The sequence below is a fragment of the Podarcis cretensis genome (genome assembly GCF_951804945.1).
Source record: "Podarcis cretensis genome assembly, chromosome: 13".
In the NCBI taxonomy this organism is placed as follows: Eukaryota; Metazoa; Chordata; class Lepidosauria; order Squamata; family Lacertidae; genus Podarcis; species Podarcis cretensis.
In genome coordinates this window covers 20,786,585-20,812,327 of record NC_137182.1, presented here as the reverse complement: position 1 = coordinate 20,812,327, position 25,743 = coordinate 20,786,585, and the positions used below count along the sequence as shown (strand labels likewise).

General features: G+C 46.9%; 1 protein-coding gene across 3 annotated transcripts in view; it reads right to left on the bottom strand.

Annotated features, from left to right (window-relative positions):
• The window catches only part of ETV4 (ETS variant transcription factor 4), a 39,291-nt gene extending 15,367 nt beyond the window's left edge, over window positions 1–23,924 (bottom strand). Inside the window, exons 1-7 of one of the 3 annotated variants that reach the window (XM_079949810.1) lie at window positions 23,825–23,924; window positions 23,587–23,683; window positions 21,523–21,570; window positions 6,908–6,961; window positions 5,424–5,550; window positions 4,174–4,248; window positions 679–929 (exon numbers count right to left, since the gene is read on the bottom strand). In XM_079949810.1, the coding sequence (XP_079805936.1) occupies window positions 679–929; window positions 4,174–4,248; window positions 5,424–5,550; window positions 6,908–6,961; window positions 21,523–21,570; window positions 23,587–23,683; window positions 23,825–23,884 (712 nt within the window). In that variant the 5' untranslated portion in view covers window positions 23,885–23,924. Of the gene's footprint in view, window positions 1–678; window positions 930–4,173; window positions 4,249–5,423; window positions 5,551–6,907; window positions 6,962–16,309; window positions 16,413–21,522; window positions 21,571–23,586; window positions 23,684–23,824 lie in introns of those variants that run through there. The other 2 variants (XM_079949811.1, XM_079949812.1) reach the window with 2 other exon arrangements.
• Between the last annotated feature and the right edge of the window lie 1,819 nt (window positions 23,925–25,743).

The window sequence follows — 25,743 nt, the reverse complement described above, 5'->3', positions numbered from 1 at the left end:
GACGACTCTGCAGGGCTGTGCTGAAGAAAAATACTAGACCAGGGGTCAGCAAACTTTTTCAGGAGGGGGCCGGTCCACTGTCCCTCAGACCTTGTGGGGGGGCAAGACTACAGTGGTACCTCGGGTTAAGTACTTAATTCGGTCCGGAGGTCCGTTCTTAACCTGAAACTGTTCTTTACCAGAAGCACCACTTTAGCTAATTGGGCCTCCCGCTACTGCCGCTGCACAATTTCTGTTCTCATCCTGAAGCAAAGTTCTTAACCTGAAACACTATTTCTGGGTTAGCGGAGTCTGTAACCTGAAGCGTATGTAACCTGAAGTGTATATAACCACTGTATATTTTTTTGGGGGGGGATGAATGAATTCCTATGCCCCACAAATAACCCAGAAATGCATTTTAAATAAAAGGACACATTCTACTCATGTAAAAACACCAGGCAGGCCCCACAAATAACCCAGAGATGCGTTTTAAATAAAAGCACACATTCTGCTCATGTAAAAACAGGCTGATTCCCAGATCATTTGCAGGCCGGATTCAGAAGGCGATTGGACCAGATCCGGCCCCCGGGCCTTAGTTTGCCTACCCATGTACTAGAGTATCTCATCTCATCACACACACACACACACACACACACACACACACACACCACAATTCAGCCCGACTCTCTCACTGCCTACCTGCGTCAAAAGCATAGTCCATCTGCTCCTGTTTGATTACCACTCCTGCCGCGTACCGGGAGCTACCACTGGCCCCCAGCGGGTTTGCCTGGTCATACATTGGGTCGTGGAACTCCTGCTTGAAGCCCTGGGTGGGGTACGGGACGCATGGGGCAGACAGCGGGCGCTGATAAGCCGTCGGGGCGTCCGATCCCAAGGCTTGAGAGGTGGGGAAGGATTGGCCCATCTCGCCACGCAGCTGGTATGAGGAGCTGGTATGAGGACAGAAAGACAGTGGGCATAGAATAACAGGATTATAGACTTTGAGGGAACCCTGGTGATCATCTAGTCTCACCCTCCCCTGCCCGGCGCTGGGCGCAACTACAGGCATTTTGCTTAAAAGGCCTCCTGCGAAAGCTAACATTTAAGAAATGCACTACAGTCGCACCTTGGAAGTCGAACGGAATCCATTCCGGAAGTCCATCATTCCAAAATGTTCAGAAACCAAAGCACAGCTAATGATTGGCTGCAGGAAGCTCCTGCAGCCAATTGGAAGCCCCGTCGGACGTTCGGCTTCCAAAAAATAGTTCGCAAACCGGAACAGTCACTTCCAGGTTTGCGGCGTTCAGGAGCCAAAATGTTTGAGAACTAAGCTGTTTAAAAACCAAGATACGACCGTACAAGCTGGCCAGCTCCCCCATACAAAGCAATGTGAGTGTACAGCCACCACCCTTTTGTAGAATCGTAGAACTGTTGGAAGAGACCTCAAGGATCATCTAGTCCAACCCCCTGTAATGCAGGAAGCTTTTACCTAACATGGGGCTCTATCCCACACCCTGAGATTCAGAGCCTCCTGCTCCACCGACAGAGCTATCGCCCATTTTGCAGCAAAGGCTCCCAGGTACGCAAACTACCGGAGTCTGGAATGCCAGGTGAATTCAGCAGGGCTTAGCTGCAGGTAAGCTTGCATCATGCACAACATCTCCAAGCAGCCCGAGTTTCTGATCTCTGGCATGCCGGGTTGGGAAGGCGCCAAATAGGCTAACTGGTCGGGAGCAGGCCGAGACTAGTTGGGGTTTAGCCATACCCCGGAAAAATGGGCACTCACAGATAGCCTGCAGGCATGTGTTGCATTGGAAGTGAAAAGTGAACATGATGCTCAGCTCTGAAGATCTCTACATCTGCCTTTCTGTCTGTCTCTCTATCTCTTTGCTGGGTTTGGATTATGGGATAGGGCAGAGGAGCTTCCTGGAAGTTTGTTTGAATTCTAAAATTAAACCATTCTGGGGAGCGATGTATTAGCCTGTCACACACAGAGAGAGTGTGTTGTGAAACCTCTAAGACTAACATATGTAAGGTAAAGGTAAAGGTAAAGGTAAAGGTAAAGGTAAAGGTAAAGGACCCCTGGATGGTTAAGTCCAGTCAAATGGGGCTGCAGCGCTCATCTCGCTTTCAGGCCAAGGGAGCCAGAGTTTGTCCACAGACATCTTTCTGGGTCATGTGGCCAGCATTACTAAATCGCTTCTGGAGCAACGGAACACCATGACAGAAACCAGAATACACAAAAACACCATTTACCTTCCCACTGCAGCGGTACCTATTTATCTACTTGAACTGGCGTGCTTTCAAACTGCTAGGTTGGCAGGAGCAGGGACCGAGCAACGAGAGCTCACCCCATTGCGGGGATTCGAACTGCCGACCTTCTGATCGGCAATCCCAAGAGGCTCAGTGGTTTAGACCACAGCGCCAGATGTGGGGTACCCTTTGGCCCTCCAGATGTTGCAGAACTACAATTCCCACCATCCCTGGCTGTTGGCTAGGCTTCCTAGGCCTGATGGGAACTTTGTTTCAACAGCATCTGGAGAGGAGAACCATGTGCTCCACTTTGAGCTCCTTGGAAGAAAAGGTGGTACAGAAATATAATAAATAAAAATAAAAGATATACAACCAAAAGGTAAAGGGACCCCTGACCATTAGGTCCAGTCGTGACCGACTCTGGGGTTGCGGCGCTCATCTCGCTTTATTGGCCGAGGGAGCCGGCGTACAGCTTCTGGGTCATGTGGCCAACATGACTAAGCCGCTTCTGGTGAACCAGAGCAGTGCACGGAAACACCCTTTACCTTCCCGCCAGAGTGGTACCTATTTATCTACTTGCACTTTGACGTGCTTTCGAACTGCTAGGTTGGCAGGAGCAGGGACCGAGCAACGGGAGCTCACCCCGTGGCGGGGATTCGAACCGCCGACCTTCTGATCGGCAAGCCCTAGGCTCTGTGGTTTAACCCACAGCGCCACCCATGTCCCTAGAACCAAAAGGTAGAGTAAAGCTTTTCTGAAATAAGAGTCAAGATTCAGGGGGCTCTTTCGCCAACCCAGCCACTAAAAACAAATAAAATTTAAAATGTAGGGACCCTGCCCAAGCAATGTAGGGTCCCTGCCCAACCTGCAGCTCTCCATATGTTGTTGGACTAGAACTCCCATAGTGTCTGCCCACTGATGACCATTTGTGGACCAGCAATAGCCGGAGGACCCCAGCTTCCCCCTCCTTGCCCTACCCACTAGTGATCCAGTTGACTACTTAGCTCAGGAGCTGGTAGTGTTTAAAGCAGCTGGACCACATGTGTAGCACCCTCTTCCCCAGAGGCCCACCAGAGCCCTAGCCTTAGCATATGTCGGAGGAAATATTATTGCAGTCAGACCAACAATTCATATTTTGCTAGAGAGGCGTATGAAGGGGCTGAGGCTCATAGAGCTCTCCTGTAAAATATGCTAGAGAGAACTCCGTGAGATCACTTCCTTTGTCTTCCTTGGCAGGAAGCTGTGACACTATATACTTCCTTCCTGCCTCCTCCATCTTCATTGGGCTTCCTAGCTGACCCCATGTGCATGTCTGAGCTCATCATTTTTGAACTGAGATTTTGTACTTTTGTAACTTAGTAGTTATAAGCCTGCCTTCATATTGCTACTGTAATCGCTGCTCTGATACCTAGATCAGTGTTTCCCAACCTTGGGCCTCCAGCTGTTTTTTTTGAACTACAATTCCCATCATCCCTGATCACTGGTCTTGCTAGCTAGGGATGATGGGAGTTGTAGTCCAAAAACAGCTGGAGGCCCAAGGTTGGGAAACACTGACCTAGATTATGTAAGTAAACACTACTTTTATTTCTTCACAAAACAATGTGTGTGTGATTGTTGCTTTTTAAAGGGAAGGGGTAATACCAGGAAAATCCAGTCTGCCTTATGGCATCCTGGGTTATTGTTTCTAGAAGGTTAAATCCACCTTGTCTTAGCTTCCAAGGTTAACCTGCAAAGGATGCTACTCTGCTGATCTTGCTAATGTGAGCAAGGAAGGATGACAACTGGGCAATATATCCTCTCCTGGTGTCTAAATCCATCCCTACAGAAACATTAAAGTCTTTCAAGGACTCCTGGCATTTGGTGGCTGGAAGGTCAAGCTTGAGCCTCCAGGATTGGTTGGGATGCATTGCGAAACGATACCTGCTCAATGCCATGGCTCACCTGTGCTCCATAAGGTATGCCCGTCCGGGCGCAGCCTGGGGTAGGCCGTGGGAGCTCACAAAGTTTGACTCTTGCCTAGAGAAATACGCAAGCATCAGTTGCAGACGGATATACATCTTACTTGCTCCCACTGACCTCCTCCACTTATCCCAGCATAACCCTGACACATGGTAACTGGTGCGATTCTCAAACAGTTGCTCATTTTTCTAAGCATCCTCATTCTCTGGGTATGGATCGTTACATAGCCAAAACGGCACCACCCATGCACAAGAGGAGAGTATCAGCCAGGGTGGATAAAAAGCACTGATTTTTTTTTTAAAAAAAAATGGGTTTTTTTATTTAAATCAAATTTATTTTTTTAAAAAAATGCTTGGGGGGGGGGGAATCTTTCTAAAAATAGTTTTGTATTTAAGTTACATTATAGTCCAAAGGCTATTCATTAGGAAATAAGGATTTGTTTTAAGTTTTTCATGTGTGCTAAAACTCGGTCTAAGTTTTTTTAAAAAAAAAAATGTTTAACCGCATCAGTTAACAAACATGGATACACGTGCTATAACGTTATTGTTTTAGTTAAGTAAATTCTTTAAATTGTTATTAAGGAAGTGGTTATTTTTCTCCTTCCAATAAAGAATAGCAGAAGAGTTGTCCAAATATAAGCAGTTAAGTTATTAAATCTCACAATAATTCCATGTATTTCTAATAGTATAACCAAATTAGTAATATATAACTGTAAAAACTACTCTGAAAATTTATTGTTCCAAAAATGAAACCGTCATCTGGTTGTAAATATTAAGATTATACCAGCAAGAGTCAGTCTTTCTGTAAAAAAAATGATTTAAATCAAGTCTTACTGACTTACTGACCACCTACTGGTATCAGCAGACATGGGAAAACCTCAAAGTTTGCAGCAGTGTAAAAAAATATTGGGCTAGGGGAGTCCTAAAATGTGGGGAAGAGATGGATGGGATGGAAATCTCCAAAGCAACGTAATAAGAACTGTGGACACGGAACGCTGGCTGGCTGTTTTGGGGAAAGAGGTGGGATGGAGTGACGAGGAAAAGGGCATATCTTACTGGCCAGCCACTTGAAGAAGGTTGAGTTAGTGGAATCCTCGTACAGACAGATTGCAAGCACATCTATTCTTAACGCTTTCAAGGAACACTGGAAACGCATCTCATAATGACAGGTGTGCTTCAGGTGAATGTCAGATCAGGGGAGATGGGTTGGAACCCACTCACCCAAAACATTACCTGGCATAAAGGCATTGCTCCCCATTACGGTACTGGTAAGGCTGTCTGCGCCGGCAGGACCCCGCTGCTTCCGAACATGGGCTCTGAGGCTCCTTCTTGATCTTAGCTGGAGGGCTGTGAAGGGCTACTGGGAAAAGGAAATTGAGGCGTCAAAGCCTTCCGACAGGAAAGAGCCTGCATTGCGACTGGGTTGGGGAGCCCGTGGTTCTCCAGAAGCTATCGGACTCCAACTCCCATCAGCCCCAGTCCAGCGTGGCCAGTGGCCAGCCATCATGGGAGTTGTAGTCCCAACATTTGGAAGGCCAAGCCTGGGCAGTGTGTATGGAGGTCCTGGGCTCTCTCAGCTTCAGTCCAAAGGAAAGCAGAGAAAGACGTTTGGCACCAGCTTGGCTGCAGGAGTTGCCAGAAGGCGGCGTAATAGGGCACCATCCAACCATCTCAGGGGTGCTACTTTGGATTTGTGTAGGGTTTACTTCCCTTTGTACAGCAGGCTAGCTTCTACATCTCCCTCTCTAGCCTAATTCCAGGCAAGCCAAACAATAATAATAATTTATTATTTCTACCCCACCCACCTGGCTGGGTTTCCCCAGCCATTCTGGGCGGCTCCCAACAGAATATTAAAAACATGATAAAACATCAAACATTGAGAACTTCCCTAAGCCTTCAGATGACTCCTAAAAGTCAGATAGTTGTTTATTTCCTTGACATCTGATGGGAGGGCGTTCCACAGGGAGGGCGCCACTACCAAGAAGGCCCTCTGCCTGGTTCCCTGCAACCTCACTTCTCGCAGGGAGGGAACCACCAGAAGGCTCTCGGAGCTGGACCTCAGTGTCTGGGTTGAATGATGGGAGTGGAGACAGTCCATCAGATATACTGGGCTGAGGCCGTTTAGGGCTTTAAAGGTCAGCACCAACACTTTTAATTGTGCTCAGAAACGTATTGGGAGCCAATGTAGGTCTTTCAGGACCGGTGTTATATGGCCTCGGCGGCCACTCCCAGTCACCCGTCTAGCTGCCACATTCTGGATTAGTTGTAGTTTCCGGGTCACCTTCAAAGGTAGCCCCACGTAGAGCGCATCGCAGTAGTCCAAGCGGGAGATAACCAGAGCATGCACCACTCTGGCGAGACAGTCTGTAGGCAGGTAGGGTCTCAATCTGTGTACCAGATGGAGCTGGTAGACAGCTGCCCTGGACAATGCCAAAAGCACTGTCAGAGTGCAGATGGGGGTGGGGGCAGGAGGGAAAGCATTCAAGGAGGCTGCAAAGCATGATGGGTGTGACAGAGTCAGGCAGAGGGATTTTGAGGGCCACATCTGGCTCGCAGGCCTGAGGTTCCCCACTTCCCAGTTCAGCACATCCCAGTTGTGCGAAAGGGATCAGCCATGCTGGCGTTCCAGACATTTTCACCACCTTCTGGTTTCTCCCACTAAAGCCCTACCTTCCCCTCCTCCTCCTCCTCGCCATCTCCCCAGCCAGAGTACTTACAGTTTTCTGAATGAAAGTCAGGCACAAATTGCTCATCGCTGTCTGGAACTTGAGCTGCAAAAGGGCAAGAGAGGAGAGAGAGCAACGTTTGGCATCAAACTCGGCGCTCTATTAAAACCAGGCTCCAGAAGAAATAAGGCAGCAGGGATTGTGGCGGGGGGGAGTGGGGAGGGATGTGGAGAACTAGCTTGCACATGAGACGATGGGAAAAGGATCACTGCCAGGAGACGGGAGCCAGTTTCTCCCTTGGGACTCCAGTCACTTCTACGTAATCTTTTCCCCCCAGTAGGTTCGCCCATTAGCACGGCTAGCTGTTTTCCTCCCTCCGGTGGCTCAGAAACTCAGGTGCTCTGCTTCCTTTCCCACTGTGCAGCGCCGATCTCTTAGTGCTTTGGGCGATGCTGCAATAGAAGCCCAGGCTAGCTTGGTCCAGCTCAAGAGACAGGGTGCCACAAAAGAGCAGCGCCATGCAGCCGAGGGATCCAGACCACAGTAAGGTACAAGCAGCAAGAGATAAGGCAAGCCAGAGCAAGCTGCTTGTGGCAGCCAGTGTGGCATAGTGGTTAGAGTGCTGGCCTAGGACCTGGGAGACTGGGGTTCAAATCCCTACTCAGCCATAAGCTTATTGCGTGACCTTGGGGCATTCACCATCTCTCGGCCTCACTGAGTTGCTGAGGAGAACCTTGGGAACTGTAGTTTGTTAAGGGTGCTGAGGGTTGTTAGCAGCATTAGAAACTCAGGTATATAACTTATTTGGTACCTTAAACCTAGGCTGCCGTCACCACCACAGATTGTCTAAGTGCCATTTCTTTTCATTGATGTTTGCTGTTGTTGCTCATTTATACATTAATCCTTATTGTCATTGTCCCATACAGAACAACGAAATTGAAAAAAATCTACCTCAGACATTCAAAAACCAGCAAGCCATTTCTACGCCACTTTATATTTTAAAGGAGAAATCTCAAAGGGGTTTACAACACATCAAAACACCAAATAAAACAATGCAGAATGAAACTGAATTCAAGCTTCGAGGAAAATATTTCAGATCCTTCTCTAGGTGACATTTTGCTTTCCCCAGTCGCCAGCCCGGCATCCAGAGATCTCCACATGGTCGCAATTAGACACATAACGTGTTTGGCTAATTTCAAACACCAGTTGTTAGAGACCCCAGATCGCCACGCAGAGCTACAATTTCCTAAGTGGTTCAAGAGTCAGTCCTTTCCAGGGAATTTCAGTGGTACCTCAGTTTTCAAGCACCTCGGAAGACTAATGTTTCAGTTTTCAAACGCCGAAAACCCAGAAGTGAATGCTTCTGTTTTCGAACGCGCTGCGGAAGTTGAATGGCTTCTGAGGCACGTTTCTCAATTGATTTTGCTAACCGCCCACTGCACCTCGAGCGTCTTAGAAGTCGAACAGTCTTCCGGAATGAATTACATTCGACAACTGAGGTACCACTGTATAACTTCCTGAGGGGAATGAGGTCAGTGCACCCAGGGGCGGAGCTAGCCACCCACAGGGGCGGGGTGAGTGTCCCAGGGGGGCGCTGCCCGCGACGAGCATCCTGGGGGGAGGGGCAGCAATATCACCCCCCCCCCCAGGGATGACACCCGGGGCATGCTGCACCCATCACACCCCCTTCCTTCGCCAGTGGGTCTCCTAAGAACAAGAACAGGGTTGCAATATACAGTTGCAAGATGGCAAAGAGATGGAGAAGGGAAACTTTTAAATGCAAAGACAAGGTTTTGGGGGGATATCGAAATGGGGAGGAAGCCAGGAAAGGGATGTCGTATGAGAGTAAGAAATGTGGCATGCCCTGGTAGGAACGCAGATTATATCGCACCAGGGATGGGCAGCCTATTCACTGCAAAAAGGCAGCTGACTGCACACATAGTCAATGCTAAAAGCTAAATGGCTTCTGTGAAAAGGGATCTCCTGCCTTTATCTGTTCTGTGATCACTCTCTGGCTTCCATTAGGTTTCCCAAGCAATAGTCTAGGTTAGGGAATTTGACAGCACAGTCCTTATATATTGAGTTTGTTATGGTAAAATCTGGGTGCGAGGCTGCTCTGCCACCCAGCTCGTCGGACTAAGTCCGCGCGTCCCTGCGGAGGAAAATGAGCTCAGCCGGAGACAGGAGCAAGCTGCAGAAGATCCAAGTTTATTGCGCAACAGGTTCAAGGCGAGATTGAACAGCGAGAAAGGGGTGACATGAACTTTTGAAACTTCCCTCCATGTCCCAGAATACAGTGCAAAATACATCCCAGTTACATCATGAATACATTAAAAAGAGGTTGGGTTACACAGATTACATCATGAATACATTAAGAAGAGGTTGGGTTACACAGGATTAACATATGGAGGAGGGAGGGGGAAATATGCAGAGCTGGAGATATGCGCAGATAAGCACATCCTGAGTACCGGTTATGAGAAGACAATGGTCCATGTACTGGCATTGCCTGGAGGAAAGGCTTGGTAGAGTGATTTGACAGGATTAGGGTCTTGACAACTTGCTTGAGGGATTATGGAGGACAGGGGAGGTGTCGTGGAGTCCTAGAGAAATTGAGCAAATTGGCACGTTGAGTTTCTATGAATTTTATAGATTTTAGTCCCTTTTGACATTGACAATTGGAAGTAAATGGATATATTGTAGCGAAGAAGAAGGTGAAGAAGACATGCCCCCCCTTCCGTATCAAGTTCAACAAGGTTTACTCCCAGCTAAAACTGAGCTCTGTGAGTAAGGACCAGGACATTTACAGGGGAACCAAAATGCTTGTTTACAAAGCTATTGTGCTACCAACCTTACTGTATGGTTGTGAAACATGGACTACTTATAAACACTGTCTCAAACACCTCAAAAGATTCCATCAACGGTGTCTCCGAAACATTTTACACGTCACTTGGAAAGACAGGTGAACTAATGCCAGTGTACTGGAAGAAGCAAAGATCACCAGTGTTGAAGCAATGACTCTTCAACACCAACTTCGTTGGATGTTGTGTGGATGCCTGATTATCGTCTTCCAAAGCAACTACTCTATTCCGAACTTAAAAATGGAAAGTGCAATGCTGGTGGTCAACAAAAGAGGTTTAAAGACTCTCTCAAGGCAAATCTAAAAAATGTAGTATAAACACCGACAACTGGGGAACACTGGCCTGCGAGCACTCCAGTTGAAGAACAGCCTTTACCAAAGGTATCATGGGCTTTGAAGACGCTCAAACTCGGGACAAAAGGGAGAAACGCGCTAAGAGGAAGGCACACTTGGCAAACCCTCACCATGATCAACTCTGGTCCAGAAACCTATGTCCCCACTGTGGAAGGAAGTGTGGATCCAGAATTGGCCTCCACAGTCACTTACAGACTCACTTCTAAAACCGTGTTCGTGGAAGACAATCTTACTCGGCTATGAGTGATCGCCAAAGAAGAAGACACCCAGGTAAACAGATATGGAGCCACAGGTGAGAGCCGAGTCCAGGGTGGGGAAGAAGAAGAAGAGGAGTTTGGATTTGATATCCTGCTTTATCACTACCCGAAGGAGTCTCAAAGCAGCTAACAATCTCCTTTCCCTTCCTCCCCCACAACAAACACTCTGTGAGGTGAGTGGGGCTGAGAGACTTCAGAGAAGTGTGACTAGCCCAAGGTCACCCAGCAGCTGCATGTGGAGGAGTGGAGACGCGAACCCGGTTCCCCAGATTATGAGACTATCGCTCTTAACCACTACACCACACTGGCTCACAGGTGACAAACTACCCCAGAAGCAGCAGGACATCAGCAGTTTGATGCCACCCCCAGAAGCGCACTCCATTGTCTCTCAAGGCAGAAAGATGCCAACAAAGCAGATCTAGGGTAGCAAGCCAAGAACAAGTCATACCAAATTATTATTTTACCAGGGATAGCTATAAAATGCTACCATGTCACATAAAATGATGTAATATCTCTGAAATGATAAAAATAAGCAATCCACTGCCCAGTTTCACTTGCACTTTAAATCCATCAGTCTGAATTCCCTGAGCCACCCCCGCCCCATCCCTGGACAATTCATGTTTCTTTCATATGCATGTCTTGTTTCCACTTGCGTAGTATAAATAGAACTTCTCTGAGAGGCTGGTGCTTTTTAATGCCTTCCACATGGCACTGAATTAAAGGGATATTCCACACCCTACTTCGACCTGGCTTGGACTAATGAAAGGAAAGGGGGGAAAGCTGGAAAACTGAAAATGGAATACCAAACATAGGAAACTGCCTTTTCCTAAGTCAGAGAGTTATTGTCCACAGTCGCTGGCAGAGCCTCTCCAAAGACAAGGAAAAGGCCCGTATATAAAAAAATTAAACATTAAAACAACCGCTTCCCTATACAGGGCTGCCTTGAGATGTCTTCTAAAGGTTATATAGTTACTTGGCTCAGGGGTCACATAACTCCATACCCTCCAACATTTCTCTGATGAAAATAGGGATGTCCTAAGGAAAAGTGGTGATTCTGGGATCAACTCAGAAACCGGGACGGCTTCTGTAAATCCGGGACTGTTCCTGGAAAACAGGAACACTTGAAGGGTCTGGTAGTAGGTATTATTATTGTAAGTTATTCAATTTATGTATACCACCCTACATCTGAGGATTACAGGGTCAGTTTACAGTAGCCCCACTAGAAGGAAAGTTATACAGCAAAATGAGACGGCACCCTTCTAAGCGGTTTCTGTACCCTATACATTTAAAGTGGCATCATACCACTTTACACAGCCGTGGTTTCCCCCATGTAATACAGTGGTACCTCAAGTTAAGAACTTAATTTGTTCTGGAGGTCCGTGCCACTGCTGCGGGATTTCTGTTCTCATCCTGAAGCAAAGATTTTAACCCGAGGTACTATTTCTGGGTTAACGGAGTCTGTAACCTGAAGCGTCTGTAACCTGAAGCATCTGTAACCCGAGGTACCACTGTACTGTGGACCTCCATTCCTCAAGCAACTACCATTCCCGGACTTTTCTGGGAAGTAGAATCAATTGCAAAACCGCTCCCGCAATCTCCTTTATTCAGCCCCTCATCTTCCATTATCAGAGCTTTTATCTTTTTTTATTTTTAACGCTACATTTGGGCAACTGCAGCAGTATTATTTGAATGGAAGGTGATAACTTCATATGGACGTCTACTGAGTGTATCATGCCAATCAAGCATGATTTAAAAATAAAGAAATACAAGGCATAAGCTGCCATTCCCGGAAAAAGCAGGTGTGAGCGAAAAACACAGAAACGAAGCAAGATCACAGCTCTGAATGTACCTTATAGCAGGGAGAGGCAGAAGACAGACCCTGATCTAGCTGTAGATCTCTGGCTAATTTAAAGTAGATAAGCAACGATTTCTGACTCCCAAATGTTTAACGCCAACAAAATAATTCCCACCCATGCCGCATTATACTACTGAAGTGAAGGAAGCAAGGAATGATAGTAGGAGTAGATTTGAAGGATTGTGAGCTCTGTTCAGTTCTGGCGCTCCGAGCAGATTCCTGGGATCAGAATAGCTTGATTCTAAGTGCAAGTATTTTGCATCAAGATCTGATTGGTGGATCTCAAGGTTCTAGTCAACACAGACACACACACACAGAGAGAGAGACACATACACAGTAGATTTCACAAGCCAAAAGCCTGAAAGGATCTAAAGTAAGAACTGGCAGACTCCCATAGCAGAGGAGTTGAAATACAGTGGTACCTCGGGTTACATACGCTTCAGGTTACACACTCCACTAACCCAGAAATAGTACTTTGGGTTAAGAACTTTGCTTCAGGATGAGAACAGAAATCGTGCGGTGGCGGCACAGCAGCAGTGGGAGGCCCCATTAGCTAAAGTGGTGCTTCAGGTTAAGAACAGTTTCAGGTTAAGAATGGACCTCCAGAACGAATTAAGTACGCAACCAGAGGTACCACAGTACTGGATTTGGTTTGGGGAGGTTCAAATCTTCGCACACAGTGAAGCTCACTAGCTGACTTTTGGGCCACACCCTCAGCCTAATCAAACTCAAAGGAATGATGTTTTTTTTTGGGGGGGGGAGAAATGGGAAGAGATAGTCCTGTTTCCATTCCATGGGAGCGGAAAATTCGAATTAGGCTAACGCACAGAAAACTTTTAAGTCCTTTGGATGAAATGCAGATTTTTTATTTTTTTAAAAAAGGTTTTAAATAAACAAAATAAAGAAACAGGAGGCCCAGGTGCGAAATCTGCCTCACTCAAAGCAGTTGAGTTGAAGGAAGACTCCACCCCGCCACAAAAAATTACAATATTCACAAATGCCTTCCTTCTCTCCCAGTATGTCATTCCTGAATGTTGCAAAGAAGCAATATGCGTTCTGGGAAGGAGCCCTTTTCAGCTTGAGGGTCTGCTTTCTAACCATTCTTATTTTTAACATCATTTACAAAACACGGGGTGTTAAAAATCCCCCATGTAAGATCACTTGCAGAATAATGTTCCCCAGAGTTTATTATTGTCACCACCGACGATTCTGAATTAACACATCTCAGGACTGACTCCTGAAACGACATGCTTAAGAAGCGGGAGCTAGGGAAAAACACACCTGCCAAATCCTAGGCCCTTTCTCTGAATGCAATATTTTCCACTGTGGGAATCAGCTTTCGGAAGAAATCTTGGGCAGAAACAAATAACGGAGAAGGTTGGCATTGAAAGTTCACCCAAATTTGTCAGGATCTGAGAGCAGAGATTTGGAGGGTTCAGCAGGCCCCAACTTTTGGAAGAAATTGGTACAGGCTTTCAATTTGGGCAGTTTGCATATTTACCATCTTACCCAACATTGCTGCATCATGAGCACAGCAGATATCGGCATGCTTAACAGAGCTTTGACCTCCTCTGGAGTCCTCAGAAAAGTTTCTGAGGGTGCACAGGAAAAGGGGGAGTCCCATTGCATTAGCAGAACCTCCTCCCCCCCCAAGCATTGGACACAAATATATAGAATCACAGAACTGAAGGGTTGGGAGGGACCCAAGGGTCATCTAGTCCAACCCCCTACAATGCAGGAATCTCAGCTAAAGCATCCATGACAGATGGCCATCCAACCTCTACTTAAACACCTCCAAGGAAGGAAAGTCCACTATGCCCCAACAGCGCTGTCTTTAGCATATACGCCGCCGGGGTGCAAAGATCCGCCCAGCTCCTCCAAATTTAGTTTAGCCCCCAAATTTACTTTTACTATGCTTTTGTCAGACACCACGCTTACGCCTTAATCTCTTGTTTATGAAAGAGAGGAAAAGGAAACAAACTTTTTTATTCTCTCACTTCTTTACAATGCACTTCTACTTAAGTATACAACACCACCACACTTCAACTTATCAGTATTGTTTAGGCACCTACTTAGGAGAAAGTTCAATTCAACTTAGGAGAAAGTTCAGTTCAATACAACACGTAACATAATATTTTGATGTAAGAGTTAATTTCGCATGTGCGGCGCCGTTGCGAATGACAAGCGTGTCTTTGGTAAAGGAGCGCACAAAGTCGAAAGTCCTTTAGTGAAACAGTAGGTATACATTTCGGTAACACCTAGGTATACAGTGGTACCTTGGGTTACATACGCTTCAGGTTACAGACTCTGCTAACCCAGAAATAGTGCTTCAAGTTAAGAACTTTGCTTCAGGATGAGAACAGAAACTGGGCTCTGGCGGCGCGGCAGCAGCAGGAGGCCCCATTAGCTAAAGTGGTGTTTCAGGTTAAGAACAGTTTCAGGTTAAGAACAGACCTCCGAAATGAATTAAGTACTTAACCTGAGGTACCACTGTATATGTATTTTGCTTTTCTAGCTTGATCAAAACTATTTATTATTTCATAACTGGTAAATAGTTAAGAGCTTAGGCGGCTTCAGAGGCGCCCCCCCCCCGAATTCGGCGCCCAGGTGCCCCGCACCCCTTGCACCCCCGGGGTAAAGACGGCCCTGTATCCCCAAGGAAGACTGCTTCACTGTCAAACAGCTTTTGCTGTCAAAAAGTTCTTCCTGATTTACCATAGGAATCCTTCCAAATGCAGAGCTATGGAGATGATAATAATAATAAAAAAAATTTATTTATACCCCACCCTTCCCGGTTCAAAAACCAGGCTCAGGGCAGCTAACAACAAATTTAAAACACTTAATTGTAAAAGCAGCATAAAATACAGTAAAAACATGAACAACAATAAAATTCAAAGTTCAGAAATCAATTTACGGGAAATCCATCTAATAAGCATTAGATAATCACCAGGGCTCGCTGGCTGAATTAGCCCTACTTGGGCCAGCGAGGAGGCCAGGGGAGAATCAGCTATGGGGTCTCAGAGCAGGTAATCACATCCCAACCACATATTCTGTATGGTTCTCCTTAAAAACCAGAGTTTTGGGGAAATACCAAGCTCGCTTACCTAGAAGCAACACACCACTAGATTCAAGGGTACTAACAAAACAAGCATGCCTAGGATTGCAGCCTTATGGTCCCAACTTCAGATCAAAGTGGCCCGCCTTTTACATAAAAACAGATAATCGATTGGTTTTGTGAAAAAAGGACTCACCTCCTCTGCGTATCCTCAAGCCAAAGCTGGAATCTAACATGCCATGATTTCATTCGTCCCGGCCAAAGCATTTGAACGAGGCCAGACAGTAGGAGAGCTCAACATTTCCTCCTAGAGACGGCAAATTTATTCCTCTCTTGTAGACATTGGGGTTGACTGGCAAGGAACCAAGAAGCCCAGAAAGCTCATCCAAGGTAGATGGAACATCTACCTTAATAGCACAGAGAGCTGCCTTATACAGAGCCAGGCTGATTTTGTCTACTTAGCCCAGCATCAAGCACTTCAAGGCTGCTAATGGTTCTCCACCCAGAGGTCTTCTTCCTTCTCCCGCTACCCAATCCCTTTCTCAACTAGGGATGCTCTGAAAGGACCTTCTGCACACAAAGAAAATGGTCCACCGTTGAGCCATAGTTCCTTCCCTGCATAGGACTCCGTCAGATGTGTTCTTGATACCAGCAAACCTCCAAAACACAAAATAATGAATCGGGAAAAGATGGGTAGGGGGAGAGAGAATCCACATCTGAAACAGGCTAAAAATTAGCAGGATACCCAAGAAGCAGAGACTACATTGCCTAAGAAGCAGGGAGAGGGTTTGTTTCAAAAAAGCAAGCAGCTGCTTTCAAACAGGCCAACGCATTTTGGTCCAAGGCACACACACACACACAAGTTGTGAAATGAAATGGCAAAAAAGAACCAGTTTCTCAGTCTGAGGCTCCCTTTGAGCTGGGGGGTCACTGAAGAATTGGCCCCATGTATACACACACACACACACACACAATCAGCTAAATTGCAACCGAGTATATAACTGAAAATCATAAATAAATAAATAAAAAGAGATTCATGGAGCCTAAATCAAGGGCTGTTGCCCCCAGTACCTACATAGAACCTTCATGATCCAAGACAGAACACCAAATCTAGAGGCAAGCAATGGGGGATTATTCTCTCTCATTCTGCCTTGCAAGAAAGCTTCCAGAGGCTTATGACCGGCCACAGGACTAGACAAGTCTTTGCTCTGATCCAACAAAGAGGTTATTATAGTCATGCATTTCCATCTTGCCCGCCGCCCACTATAAGGCAACAGACCTCTTTCTCAAACAGTGGCTTTATTTAACAGCTCGCCTGGTAACCACAGGCAAGCGGAAAATCATAGCATTGGAAGGGACCCCGACGGTCATCCAGACCAACCCCCAGCAATGCAAGAATCTCAGTTAAACCATCCATGACAGATGGCCACCCAACCTCTGCTTAAAAACCTCCAAGGAAGGAGAGGGAGGGAGGGAGACCATTCCACTGCCGAACTTCCCTTCTCCACAACCAGCGTCGAAATGCAGCAGAGGGACAGACATGCATATTTCTGTAAATTTGTCTCTCTGAAAGCCGTTGGCACACCTTGTGGCAGTGAGTTCCATATGTTAACTCTGTGCTGTGCCGTACGCTGTCCCACCCACAGCTCCTGAAACCAATGTTGGGATTACAAATATAGGAGCCAATAAATATCTCTCACAAATCAAAACTGCTGGTTTGAACGTAGCCTTGCCACTCGTAACGGATCGTCTTGTCACACACCTCCAGCCAGTACACTTGGCAGAAGGCCTTTCTTTTTTAACTAACCTGCTGGCTGTGTTGGAAAGGGCTTTCCCTCTTCCACAGCCAGCATGGAAATGCAGGCTACTTTTTTAAAAAAATTGCACATACTATATCTATTTCACAAGTGTTTTATGTACTACTCTTGTGAAACGCTGCACTGTTATTTGTTTCAAAGCTACTGCTCCTGTACACTTTAGGAGTCCCATTGACTGTGGTTACCGTGTTATTTTCAAGGCTGTCATGCAGGGATCTCTCAGAGTCTGTTAACACGCTCACATCACTCAAATAAAAACCACAACATCGGCTGTGTGATGATGATGCCCTTTATGATTGTAAGCCATTGTGATCCCAGATAAAATTCCCCCGCCCATCACGGAGGTAAGGCTGGACCACACGACCCCAACTGAGCTCAGCATGTGTGCCGAGATGGGAGGTGGAAAAGGCACGTTCAAGACTAGCCAAACGCCAGCTAACATTCGATCGGCTGCATTCCCCGAACCAGCTCCCAGCATCCTCTCGTATTGACACCATCCCAGAACAAAGCCTGTCAAAAGAGATGTAGCCATCGCCTGTCCCCGAAGTTCCGATGTACATCAAGAAACCTGAGATTGCAGAATTTAACCATTGCGTTGGGGTTGGGGGTCGAAGCCTTGGCCCCACAGCCCTCCCCATGCCCTCGACTCAGGGCCTGTCCTCTGGCACAACATTGCTGGGCTGGGTCTTAATCTCACTGGGGTGCGGCAAAAGAGCTCAGCTTAGCAAGGTCCAGTATGGGTTCAAATTGGATGGGGGACCATGTATTGAGATTCCTGCATCATAGCGGGTTGGACTCATGTGTTTGAAACTCAAGATATATAAGCTAGGGGCCAAATGGCTCCGTAAACCAAGGTTGCAGTCGCTGAAAGGGAATGTCTAGCTGCCATTTTGGAGCAAGACGACTCAAAAGTCTTATTTTTCAAATGGTGGACTGACTGGGATGGATTACCAGTTAAATATCTGGCTAGTTCAGATGACAACCTTGAGCTAGGTTAAGAGCCCTGAGAAATTCAAGAAGAAAAGTCACTTTTATCCAGGGACAGTCCACATATATATTCAGTGCTGGATTTACATATAAGCTAAACAAGCTTAAGGCCCCACTCTCTTGGGGGGCCCCCAAAAAATTAAAGGGGAAAAAACTGGATGCACATTTCCAAAATATAAGATAAAAAAGAAAATAAAACCTACATACAGCAACAGTGTTTTGTGTTGTGTAGGCTCCTATGATGTAAGTAATGGGCCCCGTCTGCCAGCCTGCTCCCTAATATATCACTGGTTTGCTCATTTCCATATAGCATATATTCAACACAAAAAACAGCGACAATTTGTTGTTGACAAAGGACAGCTGAACATATAAAGGGTCCCATTACCTTCAGTAGCTTAAGGCCTCATCAAACCTAAATCCAGCCCTGTATATATTGGCCAGTTCCGACCTCTTTTGCTTAATGGTGACACAGACCACTCAGAACGTTAAGAATATTTTTCACAGCAGTGGGGTGGGGCAAGTGAAGAGAAGCTGCAACAATTCACTGTAACATTGCTCACTGCCCCTGCTCAGGCTGCACAGGAGAAGCATTTTGCTTCCTGAAATTCATCCTGATCGCGCAGGTAAAATCTCACGGATAGAATTCTACAGTATTAATGTGTGAAAACGGTCTGAATCCAAGGATCCCCAGGCATGCACTTCCAGATGGTGGAGATGTCAGGGGACATCTTGGTGGCCCAGGCATCTTCACTTGATGGCAAGTGGCTAATAGTCAGGTGCAAAATGCACATGGCTAATTTTGAACACTGGTCAGACTAAATGGCACTCAGCATCCCTTCCAACTCTGTGATTCTCTGAGTCCCCTGTAGAGTCTGATATTGATGGCAGCTGCATTCCACAAGTTGTTTCTAAAGAGCCACAGGTAAAGGGACCCCTGACCATTAGGTCCAGTCGTGGCCGACTCTGGGGTTGCGGCGCTCATCTCGCTTTACTGGCCGAGGGAGCCGGCGTACAGCTTCCGGGTCATGTGGCCAGCATGACTAAGCCGCTTCTGGCGAACCAGAGCAGCGCATGGAAACGCCATTTACTTTCCCGCTGGAGTGGTACCTATTTATCTACTTGCACAGGTGTGCTTTCGAACTGCTAGGTTGGCAGGAGCAGGGACCGAGCAACGGGAGCTCACCCTGTCGCGTGGATTCGAACTGCCGACCTTCTGATCGGCAAGTCCTAGGCTCTGTGGTTTAACCCACAGCGCCACCCATGTCCCTTCCAAAGAGCTACCCTCCACAATTAGCAGAGGATCTACAATTAGTAGAGGGCTGTTACTCCCACTTTGCACAGCATATCAAGGAAGATCAGGTTAAAGGTTTCTCTGTCTGTATGTCTTGCCACTTCCAGGTGGGGAGGGCAGGCCTCCTCTGAGGGCCTAACCCACCATCCAGAATCTGTATTTTCCAATTGTCCCTATTCCCCAGAGACATGCACAATTTCCCCAGATCTGATGAATCCACGTGTCTTGTTGCATCACTATTTTGTTCCGGCAATTGCTTTTTTTTTTTTTTTTTGTAAGTTTGATGTGACTGAGCTGCAAAGAGTTGCAGCTCTTTGAAAGTTTGAGTTTCCTCTTTCAAATTCCTGGAAGTTTCAGTTCCAAAAGCATGGGGTTCATATGTGTGAAATGTACACGCATGGACCTTAGGATACCAAGCAAAGGCACAGCCTGGCGTTTTGGGTGCTGCAAAGCTCTGCTTCTGTTGCTAGAATGTTATGGGCAATCATGTGCTTCTGTCTAGTCAATCTGGAACCAAAATAGCCTCGTTTGATTTAAACAAGTGCTGGATAGGCTCATACAGAGTAAACTACATTAAGAGTCGGGAGAACTTTGGCAGTACTGAAGAGGAGGGAGGGAAGTGATCCTCTGGAAGTGATTCCTTAGGTCAGGAATGGGGAAACTTTGGCCCTACTTTTGGAATACACGCTGCCGTAAAAGCACCCAGATCCATTCCCTCTCTCCCGTTGTTTGTCAGATATATGTTCGACAAAGACCCACCATATGAAACTTATTTCGACTCTGTGCTTCCTTCCTCCCCGAAGCTGTAAGATCTCCCCTTCACAAATACAAAACAAGGATACTACATTTCTTCTCAGATATCCTCAAACCACTGTCAACACAATCAGCAGATCTTAAGAGCATAGAATTCCAGCACAAGAACTGAATTTCTGACATACTAAGCATTTTAAGAAAAATTAAAAAAGCAGAAGCGAAAATGCAATGCCCAAGCTTCCAGTCCTTATGTTTATTGCAATAGAGCTGACAACACAGTGTCACAATTCCATACACCAAGGATCATACTACCAATAGGACTGGCACATTCTTCAGGCAATATTGAGGATGAAAAGTGAAATTCCAGAAGCAGAATACACCATGCAGATTGATTGTTCCTGCGTGTACTGGGCCAACTTTGCAAAATCTATTTCATTTCTAGGATTCAGACTCTCAAATAATTTGGAACCTTTGGAAAATAGTTTCCTAAATCATTCCAATGCAGAGAGGGGGAAAGTTTTGGAGAAGATTCTCTCTAAAACCATGAGATACAGTAGCTTGCTTTTTAGGTATTTATAAACAGAAGCCGTGTTTCAAGATGCTCAATTCCACTGAGAAATTATTTTCCTTGCAATTATTGGGCATCTGAGAAATAAGCACCAAGCTACACTGTAGCACCCAGTTGATAAATCTCCTGCAGCGATATGAACATATCCGTGAGTCATCTTGGTGGAATTCCCCCTTACAACACACACTTTCTTCTTTCTTTTGAAAAATTTGTCATCAGTGCCGATGGTATGCAATTATGACTTAATCTTAGACACGTTCCAGGTCGATCCACTACCCAAGAACAACGGCAAGTGAAGTAAACAATACAATTTTTAACCTTTTTAACCTTTCTCAAAATGCCAGGTCCCTAGATCCACCGTCTCCGAGAACAGAAGCCAAAAACTCACTTCAAAGCTGCAATTAACTACTATCAGCATTAATTGGGCTCTCAGGGAATCAACAGGTTTCCCCTTCCCAGGCCGACGTCAGTCGAGAAGCAGAGAAACAGTGGAGATATCATAACCTAACAAGCCAAGGGGAAAAGGAAACTCAAAGCCTTTAATTTATTTTTTTCCAAAGTGTGCCTCATTCAAAAGCTTAAAAGCAGGTGGCAGATCTTCAGATCTGCGAAGGAGAAAGTTTAAAGCAAACAAACCTTAGGTCCCAGACCGGCCCATTCTGGAAAAGGAAGTTTTTTTTGGAGGGGGGGGGCTGCCAAGTTCCTTTCATAAGCAAATAAGGACACAATGGTGTGATTCATACTCCCGAGTTTACCCAAGCCTGAGCTACATATGCAAAAGTCTCCAGAAGCAGAAGGGGGGAGGTGGCCAAAGAAGATGAAGGGGAAGGAAGGGGTTGGCCAGTGGAAGGAATCCAACAGCTCAGCCTTACCTTCAGTCAGCCAGGTTTCCTGAAATTGGTTCAGGTCGTGGAAGAGATCTGCAAGAGAACAGGACAGGGTATGATGGCCATGGAGCGGCTGCAGCAGAACGAGAGCAATGCGTGATACATAGGACTGCCTCTGAAGACGGTTCGGAAACCTCAGCTGGTGCAGAATTCAGCAGCCAGGTTGCTCACCGGAGCAAGACAGTTTGAGCCTATTACACTGATCCTGGTCCAACTGCCCTGGCTACCAGTTAATTTCCGGGCCCAATTCAAAGTCCTGGTTTTGACCAATAAAGCCTTAAATGGTTCAGGACCGCAATGCCTCAAGGACCGCCTCTTTCCATATAAACCTACCTGGACCCTGAGATCATCTTCTGTGGCCCTCCTTCGTGTGCCTTCTCCTCAAGAGGGTGGCAACACGAAAACAGGGCCCTTTCTGCAGTGGCGCCCCGTCTCTGGAATGCTCTCCCCAGGGAAATTCGCCTGGCACCTTCATTATACAGTGATACCTCAGGTTAAGTACTTAATTCGTTCTGGAGGTCTGTTCTTAACCTGAAACTGTTCTTAACCTGAAGCACCACTTTAGCTAATGGGGCCTCCTGCTGCTGCTGTGCCACCGGAGCACAATTTCTGTTCTCATCCTGAAGCAAAGTTCTTAACCCGAGGTACTATTTCTGGGTTAGCTGACTCTGTAACCTGAAGTGTATGTAACCTGAGGTACCACTGTACACCTTTAGGCACCAGGCAAAAACGGTGCTTTTTAACCAGGCCTTTGATTGATCCGATTTTACATCCTATGCCCCTTTAAAATGTATTTTCTTTGGGGGGGGAGGGGCTATCGGGTTGTTGTTTTTATTTTCATTAGGTATTTTGTGGTTTTATATCTTGCTTTTATTCTGTGAACCGCCCTGAGACTCCCGGTTATAGGGTGGTATATAAATTCAATTAATCACCACCATCATCATATTATCATAGAGTTGGAAGGGACCAAGAGGGTCATCTAGCCCACCCCCTGCAAGGCAGGAATCTTTTGCCTAACATGGGGCTCGAACCCACAACCCTGGTATTCAGAGTCTCCTGCTCTACTGACTGAGCTATCTATCACCCATCTTGCGGCGAGGCTCCCAGGCACACAAGTGACAGGAGCCCAGAACGCAGGTGAATTCAGCAGAGCTTAGCTACAGGTAAGCTTGCACCCTGCTTGACTTCTCCAAGCAGCCCAAGTTTCTGATCTCGTGGCCCAACTAGTGATGCAGCACAGTTAAAACAAAAACAGCAATTAAATCTGTATGCACTCTTCATCCGTTGATCTCAGGGGCAGTTCTCAACATAAAAGAAGTGCAAAAGACATAATGAAAATTGAAATGAAAACAAACCGATAATCCCCTCTCCCACAACACATTTAAAAGACCATCGTATGTAAATCAGCCAAAGGCCTGGTTGCAGAACAACATTTTTGCCTGGCACCTAAAGGTGTATAATGAAGGCACCAGCCAAACCTCCCTGGGGGGAGTATTCTGCAAACAGGGAGCGGAAAAAGCCCATTATTGTGTTGCTGCCCTCCGGACCTCTTATGGAGAAGGCACATGGAGAAGCTGTAGCTCTCCAGATGGTACTGAGGTTACAAGTTCCCTTCTCCTGCCTAAAGCTGTTAGTTGGAGGAATGTAGCAATTGCATCAGGCAACCCCCTCAGGCAGGGCTGCAGACAGTTCCAGAGGCTGTGCAATGACAGCATTGGGAAGCCTAAGAACATTGACTGAAGATAAACCAGGAGTGCTTCAGAAATGTCAAAAAAAGAGAGAAGCCAAACACTGAGCATTAAAACTCATGGAAAACTCAACCCATGACAAGCTAAGGGGGTCACACGAGAAGGGATTCCTGCTCAGCCTCAGTTCCTCAGTCTGTAAAACGGGAGCAAAAGCTGTACCAAAATATCATTATTTCAGGTCATGATGTTGCATCAGGATCCTTTTATTCCAACGCCAACAGGCTTCACACAGGTGCTATATTCAAGTGCTCCCCATAAATAACCCACATTCATCTCTCTCCAGGATCTCCCACATACACACCTTCAGGGTCTGGGACATGGGGCATCCCAGGATCCATGGATTTCTTCCGCGCAGCCATCACAGCTCTGCCTTCCAGGATGCCATTTCCTGACGGTTTCTGTATTTGAAGAAGAAGAAAAACAACGCACACGACGTAAGACAATGCTGGACTCAACTCCAGTCCAATCTACAGGCTGCAAAAATAAAATGCAAGGCCGACCAGGAAAGAGGTCCGGCGGTTCGATTCTCCATCGCTCACCTGTGCAGAAGTGTAAGGCACCTGCTGGTCCAAATACCCTTTCATCCTCCCATCGGTCATGGGTGCGAATCCCTCGCCAACATGGAGGGCCGGCAGCAAACCCTGCAAGGAGAATTGAATGTAGGAGAAACAAACAGGTACCAAAATCGTGCAGTCAGGAGATGCGGAGCAAAACACAAGGATCGTAGAATTGCCTATAGACAGGTGATATTATGTGGTTGCTCCGAATGTGGTGATGACAAGGGGGGGGGGGATTACAGCCGCTTCCAGTGACCCTCTCTTTACTGCTACAAGCAGAAATACCCAGGTGGGGCACGTCCTCTCCCCACATTCCACAAATTGAAGAGGAAAGACCCCTTTCAGAGGAAGAGGGTGCTCAACAGAGAGGAGTATGGGCATTTCCTAATCTCTTCCCCCCCCCCGCACCCCTTTCCTAGCCTATTCTCTTTGCTTACTTTACTGACTTTTATTCCCACCCCCGGGGGGGCGGGATTGCTATGCGCCCTCCCCATGTTGACTTCAACACCCGCTCGCCCCCCTCACTTCAAAACCCAGCTTTCCTCAAAACCGGCTTCCTTCGCTTTTCTTAGCCTAAGACTGCACGCTTGTGCCCGCTTACCTGGGAGTAAGCCCCACAGGACCCAGCGAGACCGAGTAGACACGCATCAGGGTCGCGTGGGGAAAGTCTCCCGCCCCTGGTCACGCAATCCCCTTTTCTATTTGTCTCCCTTTCCTTTGGCTACCCGCCTCCCTCCCTCACCCTCCCCGGATCTTTCCTACATTCTGACACCCTATCCAAAAATCAGCTCCCTCCCGGACTAGGCCACAGAGCTAGTTCCCACGTCCTTTTCCTCCCCGGTATAATTTACCAAAAAAAAAAAAAACTTCTGCGATGTGAGGCGACATCGCCACCCCAATTTGCCTTAAAAAGTTATTTTCCCCGCGCCTTCACCCAGTGCTTTTTTTCTGGGGGGGGGGACGCAGGGGGGAGCATACCCCTAAACCTGTGGTGAATCTTTGCACTTTTGCTGTATTTATTTTCCCCGATCTGAACTATAAAATGGTGATTTTCTGGAGTCAAAATGAGAGTAACCCTTAATATTTTTTTAGCAAAAAAAAAGCACTGCCCTCACCTGAGATTGGAAAAAGAGTAGCGGGGGGGGTCAGTCCAGGTCTTTGCAGTCGGCCCCCACCGCAGGGCAGCTGATCCTCGATAACAGAGCTACGCTACTTCTCGTGGGACGGCGCCGAGTAAGGTTGCTCCCGCCTCCAGCCCGGGAGTCGTTTCCTCTTTCACAGAAACAGACTCTTTTCTGTTTCTCTTTGTTTCATTGACTTTGTGAATGGAGGAGCGGGAGGGGCGGGATCCCCCCCGCCTCGGGCGGGGGACACGCTCGACCAATCAAGGCTCCGCGTCGCCCTTATCCGGCCGGGGAGGGGCGTGGCTTGAGCGCCCCGAGCCAATCCGCGCGAGCTGCTCTAAGATTCATTCACGGCTGGAACTCCCATTCATAAAAAAAGAAGCACAAGAGCGCCCAAAGTTCATTCATAAAAGGCTGGGGAAGGAGGGAAACGTTGTAGGCACGTTGGTTGGGCTGCTGCGGTAGAGTCGGCTGCTCCCGCCTTTCCTCTAGGCCTCAAACTGGTTCTGTTGCTGCGTTTGTAAAGGCGTTGAGATCGGTTTACCTCCCCCTTTACGCCCGTCCTCAGGCGAGGCGTGGTGACGGTGGCAGGAATCAAGCAGATAAAAGGAAACTAATCTATATCATAGATTATACCTAGGCATTTGGGAAAGTTTTGTCTAAACGAGCTCCCTCTTTTAAAAAGTGAGTCGGAGGGATTTTATTTAGGGATTTCAGGTTTGCGGGAAGGAAATTTCCTAGTAGGGAAGGTGCAGTTTAAAGATGGGGAGATCCCTT